Below are 11,331 nucleotides of genomic sequence, written 5' to 3'. Positions count from 1 at the left end.
CTCACGCAATAAATTGACAATGGCACCGACGACACTCCACGTCCGTGCCGAGACTAAACCCCTCGAACATCGCTCCGCAGTCACCCCGACCATTGCCAAGAAGCTTGTCGACGCCGGCTACACTGTCAATGTCGAACGGTCCCCACTGAGTATCTTCGATGATGCAGAGTACGAGCCGGCGGGAGCGAAGCTGGTTCCAACTGGATCATGGATCGATGCTCCTAGTGAGCACATCATCGTTGGTTTGAAGGAGTTGCCGGAGGAGGATTTCCCTCTGAAGCATACAGTAAGTCAGAGCGCGAACATTCCATTGAGTCAACGAATTGACTAATGATTGCTCAACAGCATGTTCAATTCGCCCATTGTAAGTCAAATGCTCAAGTATGATATCATGAAGATGTTGTCCTCATATCAATCAAGGCTACAAGGGCCAAGGAGGCTGGGAAACAGTATTGGGTCGCTTTCCCCGCGGCAAGGGAACGTTGTTGGATCTGGAATTCCTTGAAGACGGTATTCCACCCTGCATGGAAGCGACCTGCGGAACACAAAGCTGATTGACATCTAGAACAAGGGAGAAGGGTTGCTGCCTTTGGCTACGTAAGGCTTCCCCACCTCACTATGAGCCCTTGCTAACCACTACCCAGCATGCTGGATTCGCGGGCGCCGCACTGGCGTTAATGGCGTGGGCGTGGCAGCACACTCACGGCAAGGAGCAGCCGTTGCCCGGCGTGACGGCGTACGACAACGAGGCAGCTCTGATTGCCGATGTCAAGAAGGCTGTCGACGAGGGCAAGGCAAAGGCCGGCCATCTGCCACGAGTCCTGGTCATTGGAGCACTCGGCCGCTGTGGTAGGGGCGCGGTAGATCTTTGCGTCAAAGCCGGCCTCAGTGACATCCTGGTGGGTATTTCTTAAGCCGTTGCCTGTTCACTGCTGATCAATTCGTAGAAATGGGACCTCCCCGAGACCTCGGCGAAGCCAGGACCGTACCAGGAAATCATCGAATCCGATGTCTTCGTCAACTGCATCTACCTCTCCGCCAAGATCCCGCCCTTCATCGATGCCCAGTCCTTGTCGACGCCGACACGCAAGCTGAGCGTCGTTTGCGATGTGTCCTGCGATACCACGAACCCTCACAATCCCATTCCCATCTACGAAATCAACACCACCTTCACCAACCCGGCCGTCCCGGTGAAGCTGCCAGGCGGATCTAGTGAGCTGCCGTTGAGTGTCATCAGTATCGATCATCTGCCATCTCTGTTGCCGAGGGAATCGTCCGAGGCTTTCAGTGCGGCGCTGCTGCCGAGTCTACTCCAATTGAACGAGTGGAAGCATGCGCGCGTCTGGCAGCAGGCTGAAAAGCTGTTCAAGGAGAAGTGCGCGACTCTGCCATAGGACGAAGTGGACAGTCACGTGTAGCTGGTTGCCAATCAATCCTAGCTGGTTCGTCCGAGGGAAAGGAAGATGCAGTCGCAGTAGTAATTCGATAGACCGGCGAATGCCCTAGAAATAGCGTGTTCTTTCGCAAGCATACCGATTCGAGCTCCATTGATGCACTCTGCCTACACGTACGTCTCAGCATGGCCGTCCGGCATCATCGCACATCATAAGGCCGGGCCAGACCTTCCCATATCGTCGGCAAGCGGGCGAAGTAGACGTCGAGTAGCTCCCTCCAGTCACAATAGATACCATCGCCGTCGGCCGGCACGACTCTCGGCATGTGCATCTCGATATCCGTGCCCATGAACTTCACGCGCCACTCCTGCGCCGGTCCAAAGCCCTGTGCACACATGCGTTTCCACGTCTCGAGCACGCGGTCGCGTTGGGCCTCTGGCGTGATGCTCGCCGTCTCGAAGAGCGCGTACTGCGGGTTGGGGCGATTGATGCAGCGGAAGCGATGATTCACCGTCCCACGCACGTCGTACCATCTGGGCACATTGCCGGAGCTGAGATTGAATCTCAACCCGATGTCAAACTGCGGTACAAGTAGCTTGGAGGCGACGTCTTCGGCATAGGAGCGATAGACGGAGTTGACGTGTCGGACCTTGAGCCAGAGGTCCCATGGCTGGATGAAGCCGAGAATGAGGAGCACGATTTCTTCGGGGAGTCTTTCGAGCAGCGTGAATCTGACAGGAGTAGTTCGTAATGTTACGTTTGTTTGCAGGGCTGCGTTTGTAGCCATGGTTTTTTACCTGTGGTGGATGAGGAATCGATTGACCATGCTCTGACGAGATGTCGTTGGAGCTGCCGATGCTGGCTTGAGCTTGGACCAACATAACCCTTTGCACCTGCACCTGCACTTGCGGCATGAGACAGACTTGCGTTGTGCATCTCAATGCGCGTCGTCCCCCTCGGCAGCGCTCCGTCACCGCTGCAGTCCCTCATCGCGCGACGATGGCGACCGCAATGGATCTGCCAGGACTGCAGACGAGGCTCCATCCGGCGCCGCAGCATCGCCTCCACCACCACCACGACCACGGCTGATCCATCCAAGCCCTTCTACATCACCGCGCCCATCTTCTACGCCAACGCCGCTCCTCATGTCGGACACTTGTACTCCATGCTCCTCGCCGACGTTCTCAAACGCTGGCACCAGCTGCGACACCCCTCCGGAACAGCAATCCTTTGCACCGGCACCGATGAACACGGCGTGGAGATCCAGCAGGCCGCTGTCAAGGCCGGTCTCGAGCCGCAACAACTCTGTGACAGAGGCGCCGAAGGATTTCAAGAGCTAGCAGCGAACGTCGACATCAGCAATGATGTCTTCGCCCGTACCACCGATCCCAAGCACAAACGCGCTGTCGAGTATGCATGGCAGATGCTGGAGAGGGAGCGCTACATCTATGAACGGACGCATGAGGGCTGGTACAGCGTTGCCGATGAGGCCTTCTACCAGCAGGGCCAAGTGCAGTTGATCGTCGACCCGCCCACCGGACGCAAGATCATGGTCAGTATCGAGACAGGCAACGCGGTCGAATTGACGAAGGAGAGGAGTTATCATTTTCGACTCAGCATGTTCAAGGACCTCCTGCTGGACTTTTACAATCGTACTCCCACCTTCATCGTGCCACAGGAGAGGATGAATGAAGTGATCAAAGAGGTCCAAGCCGGCTTGGTGGATCTTCCCATCTCACACCCCTTGAATCGCCTCAGCTGGGGCGTGCGCGTGCCCAGCGATTCCTCTCAAACGATGTTTGCTTGGTTTTCTGCACTTCTCAGTCACGCTACTGCCATCGGCTACCCCTTCACCCCGGGATTGCACAAGGCCGCCGGCTGGTCTCCCGACGTTCAAGTTACCGGCAAAGACGCCATGCGCTTGTACTGCATCTACTGGCCTGCAGTGCTCATGGGCCTCAACCTTCCCCTCCCCAAACAAATTCTCGTTCACGCACATTGGACGCTGGGCAATAAAAGGATGCGTAACGTCGATCGCACCGCCGTGAACCCATTCTTTGCGCTCGAGCGGTTTGGCGTGGACACCATGCGCTACTTCCTCATCCGCCAAGGCGGTGTCATCGACGATGCGGCGTACAGCAACCTCTTTATCATTCGCACCTACAAAACCGAACTACAACAGCTCCTGGGTAGTCTCGTGAGTCTTCTCACACGTTTCCAAGGCTGGAGTGTCGCACGTGCGGTCCAGAAGTTCGGTGGCGCCTCGTCGGATTGCGCACCAGACGATAAATCGAGTCGTGCTCTTTGCGACCGGATAAGGAAAGCTCCCGCGCGAGTGGAGATGTGCATGCAAAGCCTAAGGCCCAAGAAGGCCTTGCAAACCATCATGCTTCTCGTCGAAGCCGCGAACGCTCATTTTGACCGCTTGCCGCCCACCAAGCTGGCGCGCAGCTCACCATTGTATAAAAGGGACACGCCAATTGACAATGAGCCCGCTGCTCTACAGCACGCAGCGAGTCAGATTGGTGATCGCCTCGATCGCATCATCTACCTTGACGCGGAAGCCTTGAGGGTCGTGGGAATCCTGCTGCAGCCATTCATGCCGGATGCTGCGCGTAAATTGCTCGACATGCTGGGCGTTTCCAAGGATCGGCGGAGTTGGGAATGGTGCGAGCTCGGGGCGGATGAAGCGTACGGCGTCCCTATGGTAGATCTGGGCCAGGGAGAGACAGGCGTGCTTTTCCCTGGTCTGACTAGTGGATATTAGGGCGATGGATCGTGAGGCTCATCTCTTTACTTAGACAGGTCAGGCAGAATGCGCTGGCATGACACTTCACAACCTCGCGCCAATCTCTGGCGTGGAGAGTGGACACGACAGGCAAGCTGCCCATCATATCAGCGCTCGCAATTATAGTAGTCATAAGGCCAGCAATGAGATCCAATAATTTGAAGTCCGACGCCGGCACTAGAAGACGGTCAACTCAATGGATTCATCTTGCAGTGCACAAGCACGTCCATGTTGACTAGATAACTCGACGGCGGCTGAAGGCTAATGGATTGCACTGCTCCTACAGCGTACGTACGGTGCACTTACGACGCACAACACACACCCTCCCCATCTGCAACGGACGTGTGCCAGAAAGGGAAGAATGGGCGAAGGCTGTCGCGGTGTGGAAGTTTGAACTCCGACAAGTTGGTCACACACAGGCAAGCAGCGGGAAGAATTGGAGAGAGATAGAGTAGACCACTGTCAATACTCGTTACCGGTAGCTACATGGAGTTACCCATTGCTTTCGTCACATTCCTCCACGCTGCACCAATCATCTCGACTGTGTCTCCCGTGGGCTACCAGATCAGTATTTCTGTGTTGGACTCCATGTCAGCATGTATACCGCAAAACGACAGTTGGGGTGGGATTGATTTCCACTTACGTTCAATTCCGAGTTGACGGCACTGTTGACGAAGTTATCAGCACCCTGAGGTAGGCCTTCACGATTGAGGAACCCGTCGACCTCTGCGTAGCGGTATTGTTAGCATTTATACCTCTGTTTCCGTTACCGGGTGCCCCCGTGGTGGTACTCACTGTTATCAACCATGCCATCCTTGCCCACGTTCTCGGCGTCCTTGAGAAAGCCACCGCCGCCGCTGTTGTTGCTGCGGTTCTGGTCGTCACCGTAGCCTCCACCGCCTTGCTGTTGGTCGTTGTTGTTGCCTTGGTCATTACCATAACCACCTTGCTGCTGGTCGTTGTTGTTGCCTTGGTCGTCACCGTAGCCACCACCGCCTTGCTGGTCATTGTTGTTGCCCTGGTCGTTGCCGTAGTCGCCTCCACCTTGCTGCTGGTTGTTGTTGTTGTCGCCGCCCGAGAAGTCTTGCTCGGCGTCACGCAGGAAGGAAGCCATGTTGAGTTGAGTTGATTGAGGTAGTTTGGTGTGTGTGGATTGGATTTGAGTGGAATTGTTTGTGTTCGAGTGATGAGAAGAAAGAAGTGAAGTGAAGTGAGAGCAGGGCAAGCTTGCTTTATAGCTCTCTCGTCATATGCCAGTGCTCGTGCACAGATGCAGGTGGTGCCACACTGGCCACCTTGGAAACTTGCTTGCGCCCCCGCGGACCCGCCATCGCGGCGCACGAAGACATGAGCTAGCGTAGGTAGCTGCCTTAGCTGCGGCGGTTTCGCGTTCTAGACGCGTTTGCAACGTAACACAACCCCATTCGACACGCCGGCGCAGTCACATGGCGTCAATAATGTTAATTGGGAAACGCAATTCCCTTTTGCGGGGAACATTGTGGCGAAGTCGGTCGTCTCGGCCGACTCTAACGGACACGAGCGCGGGCTTTCTGGTCACTTCAGCTGGTGCAACGCTGCGGGTCAGAGACCGGCTGCAGGCTAATCAGCTATCGGACAGCCCGGCGGACGCTACGTGTCACTACGTCGGGCTCCGAGGCCTGGACGATCGAGCCGCAGCTGCACTGCCGGAACGTGATAGCACAGACATGATCAAGTGAAGTGCTCTGCCGACCGAAGCCATTCGCCGCCAAGTCGCCAAGGTGAAGCTTGGCCTCGAGTCTTAAAAGTCTCCGACCGAGTCCTCCGCCGTACGGCACTCCTCGCTGCGAGACCGAAGACGGAGTAATGGGAAGACGGAGCGAGCGTTCGGCTGTCTTAAATCGACATTACTTTAGTAATCATCTCGTCTATCACTCTGCCAAAGACATCCACCAAATCCCGTTCCCTGCCAACCTGAAAGCAAACGATCCGAGCGAGGGGGAATCTTTGTGGACGTACACCGTCCAATGCTGTGCAAAAACGTAAACCGAATCCGCCGCTGCCTCTGTAGTCATACAGTTTCTTCTTTTCTTTTCTCATTCTCAATTTCCTTCCTGTCCACCGACTGCTCGCTCAAGATCAAAGAGCACGGCATGAATGCATCCTCAATAGCGTCCGACAGACATCTCGCTATTGTAGCTCCCGCCATTTCCCAACTGACCCTTCAACGTAATGACCTCCTCCTGCAACCGACTGATCCGCAATTCGTACTCATCTTGCATGCGACTAAAGCGCTGTTCGAGCTGTCGCACATAACCCCAAATGTCACTTTGGTCTTGGCCAAGGATATCGCGGATACTGCTGCCTGACGAGCGGCCGTGGCTCGAAAGACTGCCCGGGTTGGACCCAGAAGGACCAGTTTGTGACGGCTGGATGGGCGGGTGTTGCAGCATGCTCGTCCCGGGACCACTGCCGGGGATGCTGGAGGCTGGCATGCCCGGTCGACTCGCGGGACCTTGGTTGGTCAGAGGAGGGAGCACCGGCGCGCCCGGAGGCCCACCCCCCGCGGTGAAGGGAGTGGAGTGTTGCTGCGTCGCCGGCGGTGTCCGACCGTCACTCGCCCCGAAATGCTGGAACTGAGTGGTCAGGCTCGGCGATCGGTTGCGCGCACTCGACATCGATGCGTCTCCGACACTCAAGCGTTGTTGGTTGGGAGCCTGCTGGCGCGGTGACAAGGGCTTCGGCGATTCGATCATCCCGCTCTGATGGAGGACTTGGCCCGAGTTGGTGTTGTAGTAGGCGCCGGCGGCTGGAGTGGTCGATTCACGTGGCGAGTTGGCGTTTTGCCCAGGCAAGACTACTTGCGGAGGCCCCATGTTCGCCGCGCTGCCCCCGTGCGATCGCGTTGGTTGCTGATATGGTGGCGGATACGTGTTGGAGTACTGTCGGTACACTTGCCGATGCGGGTCTTCTGGTGTTTCCAAATGCGTCTTCTTCCTGTTGGGTTCGCTGCCTCGTCGACCCGGGTCGGGACTGCTTCCATCCTCGTCGTACTCGATACCATCCATGGTGTCACCGCCATCAGGTCCGAATTCGTCGTCGCCGCCAATGCTCGATCGACGTCCAGCACATCCGCCGGGGCCCTTATTGTGCCTTGCAAGCGCGTCCCCGCGTGCGAACTTTCGCCCACACTTGTCGCAGGTATGCGGCCGCTCTCCCGTGTGTAGCTTGGTATGTCGCTTCAGATCATGCAGCCGCCGGAAGCGAGCCTGGCAGGTCTGACACCAGTACGGCTTCTCTTGACTATGTGTTAACAAGTGGCTCTTTAGGTTGTGGTGGCGCGTGAACTCGGTAGCGCAGTAGGGGCATTTGTGTCGCTTGTTCGAGGCCGGGGATTTCGGACTGCCCTGCCCGTACCCCGGAAGGCTCATCCCTCTTGCCGCTCCGCCATCCTGCTCTTGATCCTGCGGAGGCGGCCCAGGATAGGAGAAGGCTTTGGGCCCATCATCGTGGAGGTCGTCGCCCAGATGGCCGTTGCCATTATGGTACGGCGGAGCGTCAGTCATCTGCGCCGGCTCGGCAACGAATGACTGCCCCGGACCAGCAGTGGCTGTCACCGAGGCCGGGGCGCCGGTGCTCTCAATCGTGCCGAAGCTCGACAGACTAACGGGACTTTCGTGGATATTATTCGTGTCGAGCGTGCTGCTTTCAGGCACGTTTATTCGTATCTGCTCGGCAGCCTTCCGCACGGGAGAGCTGACCTTGCTAGGGTCGGGGGCGTCTGTGGGCTTGCTCATGCCGCCACCACCCATAAGTGCCTGAACGGCTTGGAGGGCGGGATTGGGACTGGTCTGCCGCGCCGCAGGGTCTTCGGCCTCTTTCTGCTGCTGCCGCTTTCTGCTCTCCGCCACAGCCGCGACGCCGGTCAGCGACACGGGGGATATGCTCGTGTGTGGGAGCTTGGGAGGGGAGACGTCGTTTGAAGGTCGGGTGGCGGACGATTTGGGAGTATGTGGGCTGTTGATCAGGGCCGGAAAGGGCTCGGTACTGGTGGCGCGCGTGGTCGTAGCCATGTCACAAAGGTCGCATTGATTGGTTGCTACGATGACAGTCTATACCGGTGACTGAGCAGTAATGTCAACACATGCGCGCGGGAAAGTCGCTGACGAAGGGGGCGGTTTGGGGAGCAGCGGTGTCAAATGCGCCGAGATGGCGCGATGCAGCATGACGAGCGTGCAATGGAGGAGAGGGGATGGAGGGGGCCGACGTACGCAGGTGATGAGGAGAATGTGAAGAGCCGCAGTCTCGCTTCCGTCTCGCTATGCTATGGCAGGGATGCTGCAGAGAGCGAGTTGAGACGGCGGAGGAGACCCGAGTCGCAGGCGCGTGGGCGGTGTATGAGGCGGTGCGGCAGTGGCGGTGGCGGTGGTAAGCGAATGAACCGGAAGTCGCAAGCAAACCGCGCAACGGATGCGTGCGTGAGAGGCGGATGCGAGGGCGCGGAGGGGGAAAGTGTGGCAAAGCAAACGAGGCTGCGCTGCGCTGGTGGAGGTTGCTCCGACGGCGCGGGCGCGAGGGGGGCGGTGCGTGCAGTCGAGGGGCGGAGGGCGGGTGGTGTGACGGGGAAGGTGGCACGGCGGGGGGAGAATACAATATGCAAGGGCTGCTTCACCAAAGGACAGCAGAGCGGAATGGGGGATTGAAGATGGAGGAAAGAGTGGGTGGAGGAGTGTAGCTGGCCACTGGCGCGCGGGAATGGCTGAAGCAGCCGGGCGGGCAGGAGCGAAGTGAGGCGCAGGCCAGCGAGCGAGGACACGCCACTCGCGAACGCCAAGCGGGAAAAGAGGGCAAGACAAGCTGGACGATCTGCGGACAATCAAGAAATGTGAGCCTCCTTGATTTTCACCTGCTCTCGGCCAAGCTGGGCAAGGGCGAGGGACGGGATGGACACCATCCGGGGGGATCATCCTGTCTCTACCCCGTGAGCCCGTCTACTACTGCTGCTTCTCTTCCGGCGGGGCGGCCACGTCTGCAGGCGCGAGAAATGCCATCATGCGCGTCGCAAGTGCGAGGGCTCGTGTGGATTTACGGATCGGGAAATGGGACAGATCTCCCTCGTGGCGCAAACTTTGCCTGCGCCCATCCCCGATGGACCCACGCCGCATCGTGCTTTGCCTCGTCCACCGGCCTGACCTACATGTAGGGCATTGCCCCAGGGCTGTTTATTAATCAGAGACATCGATCTACACCATCCCTGAACGCCTGGTGAGATGCAACCTGCGTATACAGCCATTCGTCGCCCATTCCACCTGCAGAAAGCAAGCCTCCAGCCTACGTCACTTGGACGGGCGGGTCGGGCTGCGGCGTGAAGGCGAGAGGCTGGTGCGCTACTCCCCGGCAGACCCAGGAACCATCACGCCACACTCCCCGCCGACCAATCATGCCATCACCAGACAGGAGACCATGGAGCAGCGGTTTGGTCTCCGCTCACGGCGAACCGAGTCTCCGGTCAACATGCCCTCCTCCCCGTCCGCTGTCTGGCCTCCGTCATGTCTGGTCATTCTGCTCTCATCTGTGCGTACGGATACGTCAAGTTGGCCGCCCTTTGTTACCAGTGTGCCTGCCGTGCCACCGCCACACCTGAAACTTGGATCGAGAGCTCGTCACGTGGGATTGAAAGTTACCGGCATTCTCACGCATGAATATGTCAGTTTGATACACAGCAGCTGGACCTCAGCCTTCTGTAGCAGTCGGTAATAAGCGCCTCCAGTTTCTACTCTACTCCGTCACGACCAGTTCTGCACTATTCATGAGTATTCAAATTCATTGCTGCTTTCCTTTCTGTGCCTGCGGACCCATCTGCACCCGCAATCAATGTCAGCATTTCCGTTCTCTCCCTCACCCGGACTGCAAAGTCAACTCACCTCCTTGTTGAACGCCATATACGACACCTCCAACCCAGCCACTGCGCTAAGGCCAACATAGAGGATGATCAAGAGTAACAGGCTGACCCCAAGACCCATGAAGAGGGCGGGCGATAGGAACTGGTACTTCTCAAAGAGCGGGAGTCCGGCCTGCATGTCCTGGTTGCCCTCCGACTGTCGTCGCTGCATAGTCAAATCCCGCTTGAGGTCGGTATGCAGGCCAGACGGATAAGGATCGTCCATCTCGTAAAGATGCCCGTCCTCGGCATCCGACAAGCTAGGCTGCGGCGGAGTCGTGATATATATCAGCACAGATGACTGATGTTGGCCCAGCACTGTGGCAACAACATCGTCGATGGTGTCGTCTGCATCCCGTTAGCCGCGCAGGAGAAGGGTTAAGAGGCTATGCTTTAGCGTCTGCTCACCGGCGTCCCGAACAACCTGTGCTCTGCCTTCCACGTCGTTTGGGGGAGATGGCAGATTCAAGGTGATGACGTTGTATTCGCCCACCCTTTCCGGCCCAGCTAGATTGCAAGACCATATCAGCACTCACTGTCCCCGTTGCAAGTCTCCGTTGAGATCGTTCACTCACTCTTCCCATCCGGGGCACAAGCCTCCGCTAACCTCGCCGCCACGGTCTTCGCACTGAGGTCTCCCATCTGCACCACCTCCGGAATCTGCACCACTCTATCACTCCCAGCTTCGGCCAGTCTCCGCTGTAGTTTTGGCATGGCGCCGTCCTTGAGATCCTCGGCGCCAACGTGTTCTTGCGAGAAGATGTAGTACCATTTCTTGTCGCAGGCAGAGAGGGAGTCTATTAATCGATCTTGGACATCTTTCGTGAGCGCGATCTGGGACGATTGGAGGGAGTAGTCGGAAGGTAGCCTAAGACACGGGTGAGTGGCTGCGTAGATGCATCGCGGAGAGCAAAGGGAGCCTACTTGTCGGAGGAGAGGAGTAGGAAGGGCGAGGCATTTCGCAGAGCGTCGACGCCAATTGCTGCCAGCAGCACCGCCAGTACCTGAGGTAGCCGCATTTTGTTTACGCGCCTGATGATGTTGGAACAGAGGTGCGACGATGGCGACGGTGGCAGTGGTTGACGAGGTCTGGTGAAGGCGAGGGAGATCCGAGAAGAAGCTCGGGCCACTTTGGTCGAGACGTCTCGAACTTCGACTTGCTACACATCCTGCGAATTTGCATGCTCTCAATCGCCGGGTCTTCATATACATCGGACGACGAGAAAGAG

General features: G+C 57.6%; 6 protein-coding genes across 6 annotated transcripts; 2 read left to right on the top strand and 4 right to left on the bottom strand.

Moving 5' to 3' along the window:
- Positions 1-19: 19 nt before the first annotated feature.
- Positions 20-1,394, top strand: BDY17DRAFT_255227 (uncharacterized protein; the record flags this gene model as incomplete). The annotated part of the gene is made up of 6 exons (XM_033731510.1): positions 20-286; positions 346-364; positions 421-510; positions 566-597; positions 645-899; positions 948-1,394. 6 exons carry the CDS (start codon positions 20-22, stop codon positions 1,392-1,394), a joined length of 1,110 nt encoding a protein of 369 aa, XP_033587344.1.
- On the bottom strand, positions 1,342-2,285 carry BDY17DRAFT_200176 (uncharacterized protein). Its single transcript, XM_033730090.1, has 2 exons — positions 1,623-2,285; positions 1,342-1,557 (listed from the first exon to the last, which is right to left on the bottom strand). Exons 1-2 carry the CDS (start codon positions 2,179-2,181, stop codon positions 1,436-1,438), a joined length of 681 nt encoding a protein of 226 aa, XP_033587343.1. The 5' UTR covers positions 2,182-2,285; the 3' UTR covers positions 1,342-1,435.
- A 39-nt stretch (positions 2,286-2,324) lies between these two features.
- BDY17DRAFT_302370 (tRNA synthetases class I (M)-domain-containing protein) lies at positions 2,325-4,626 on the top strand. Its single transcript, XM_033734396.1, has one exon. The coding sequence runs from the start codon at positions 2,335-2,337 to the stop codon at positions 4,159-4,161; it is 1,827 nt and encodes a 608-aa protein (XP_033587342.1). The 5' UTR covers positions 2,325-2,334; the 3' UTR covers positions 4,162-4,626.
- A 1,375-nt stretch (positions 4,627-6,001) lies between these two features.
- Positions 6,002-8,515, bottom strand: BDY17DRAFT_200002 (uncharacterized protein). The gene is made up of 2 exons (XM_033730087.1): positions 8,433-8,515; positions 6,002-8,285 (listed from the first exon to the last, which is right to left on the bottom strand). The coding sequence occupies exon 2, from the start codon at positions 8,232-8,234 to the stop codon at positions 6,327-6,329; it is 1,908 nt and encodes a 635-aa protein (XP_033587341.1). The 5' UTR covers positions 8,235-8,285; positions 8,433-8,515; the 3' UTR covers positions 6,002-6,326.
- On the bottom strand, positions 8,358-9,376 carry BDY17DRAFT_200049 (uncharacterized protein). Its single transcript, XM_033730088.1, has one exon. The coding sequence runs from the start codon at positions 9,126-9,128 to the stop codon at positions 8,481-8,483; it is 648 nt and encodes a 215-aa protein (XP_033587340.1). The 5' UTR covers positions 9,129-9,376; the 3' UTR covers positions 8,358-8,480.
- A 519-nt stretch (positions 9,377-9,895) lies between these two features.
- BDY17DRAFT_302364 (BIG/ATPase V1 complex, subunit S1) lies at positions 9,896-11,255 on the bottom strand. Its single transcript, XM_033734395.1, has 5 exons — positions 11,027-11,255; positions 10,678-10,970; positions 10,511-10,609; positions 10,086-10,450; positions 9,896-10,020 (listed from the first exon to the last, which is right to left on the bottom strand). The coding sequence occupies exons 1-5, from the start codon at positions 11,119-11,121 to the stop codon at positions 9,985-9,987; spliced, it is 888 nt and encodes a 295-aa protein (XP_033587339.1). The 5' UTR covers positions 11,122-11,255; the 3' UTR covers positions 9,896-9,984.
- Between the last annotated feature and the right edge of the window lie 76 nt (positions 11,256-11,331).

This window comes from Neohortaea acidophila, assembly GCF_010093505.1.
Source record: "Neohortaea acidophila strain CBS 113389 unplaced genomic scaffold BDY17scaffold_9, whole genome shotgun sequence".
Taxonomy (NCBI): domain Eukaryota; kingdom Fungi; phylum Ascomycota; class Dothideomycetes; order Mycosphaerellales; family Teratosphaeriaceae; genus Neohortaea; species Neohortaea acidophila.
This window is presented reverse-complemented; position numbering and strand designations above follow the sequence as displayed.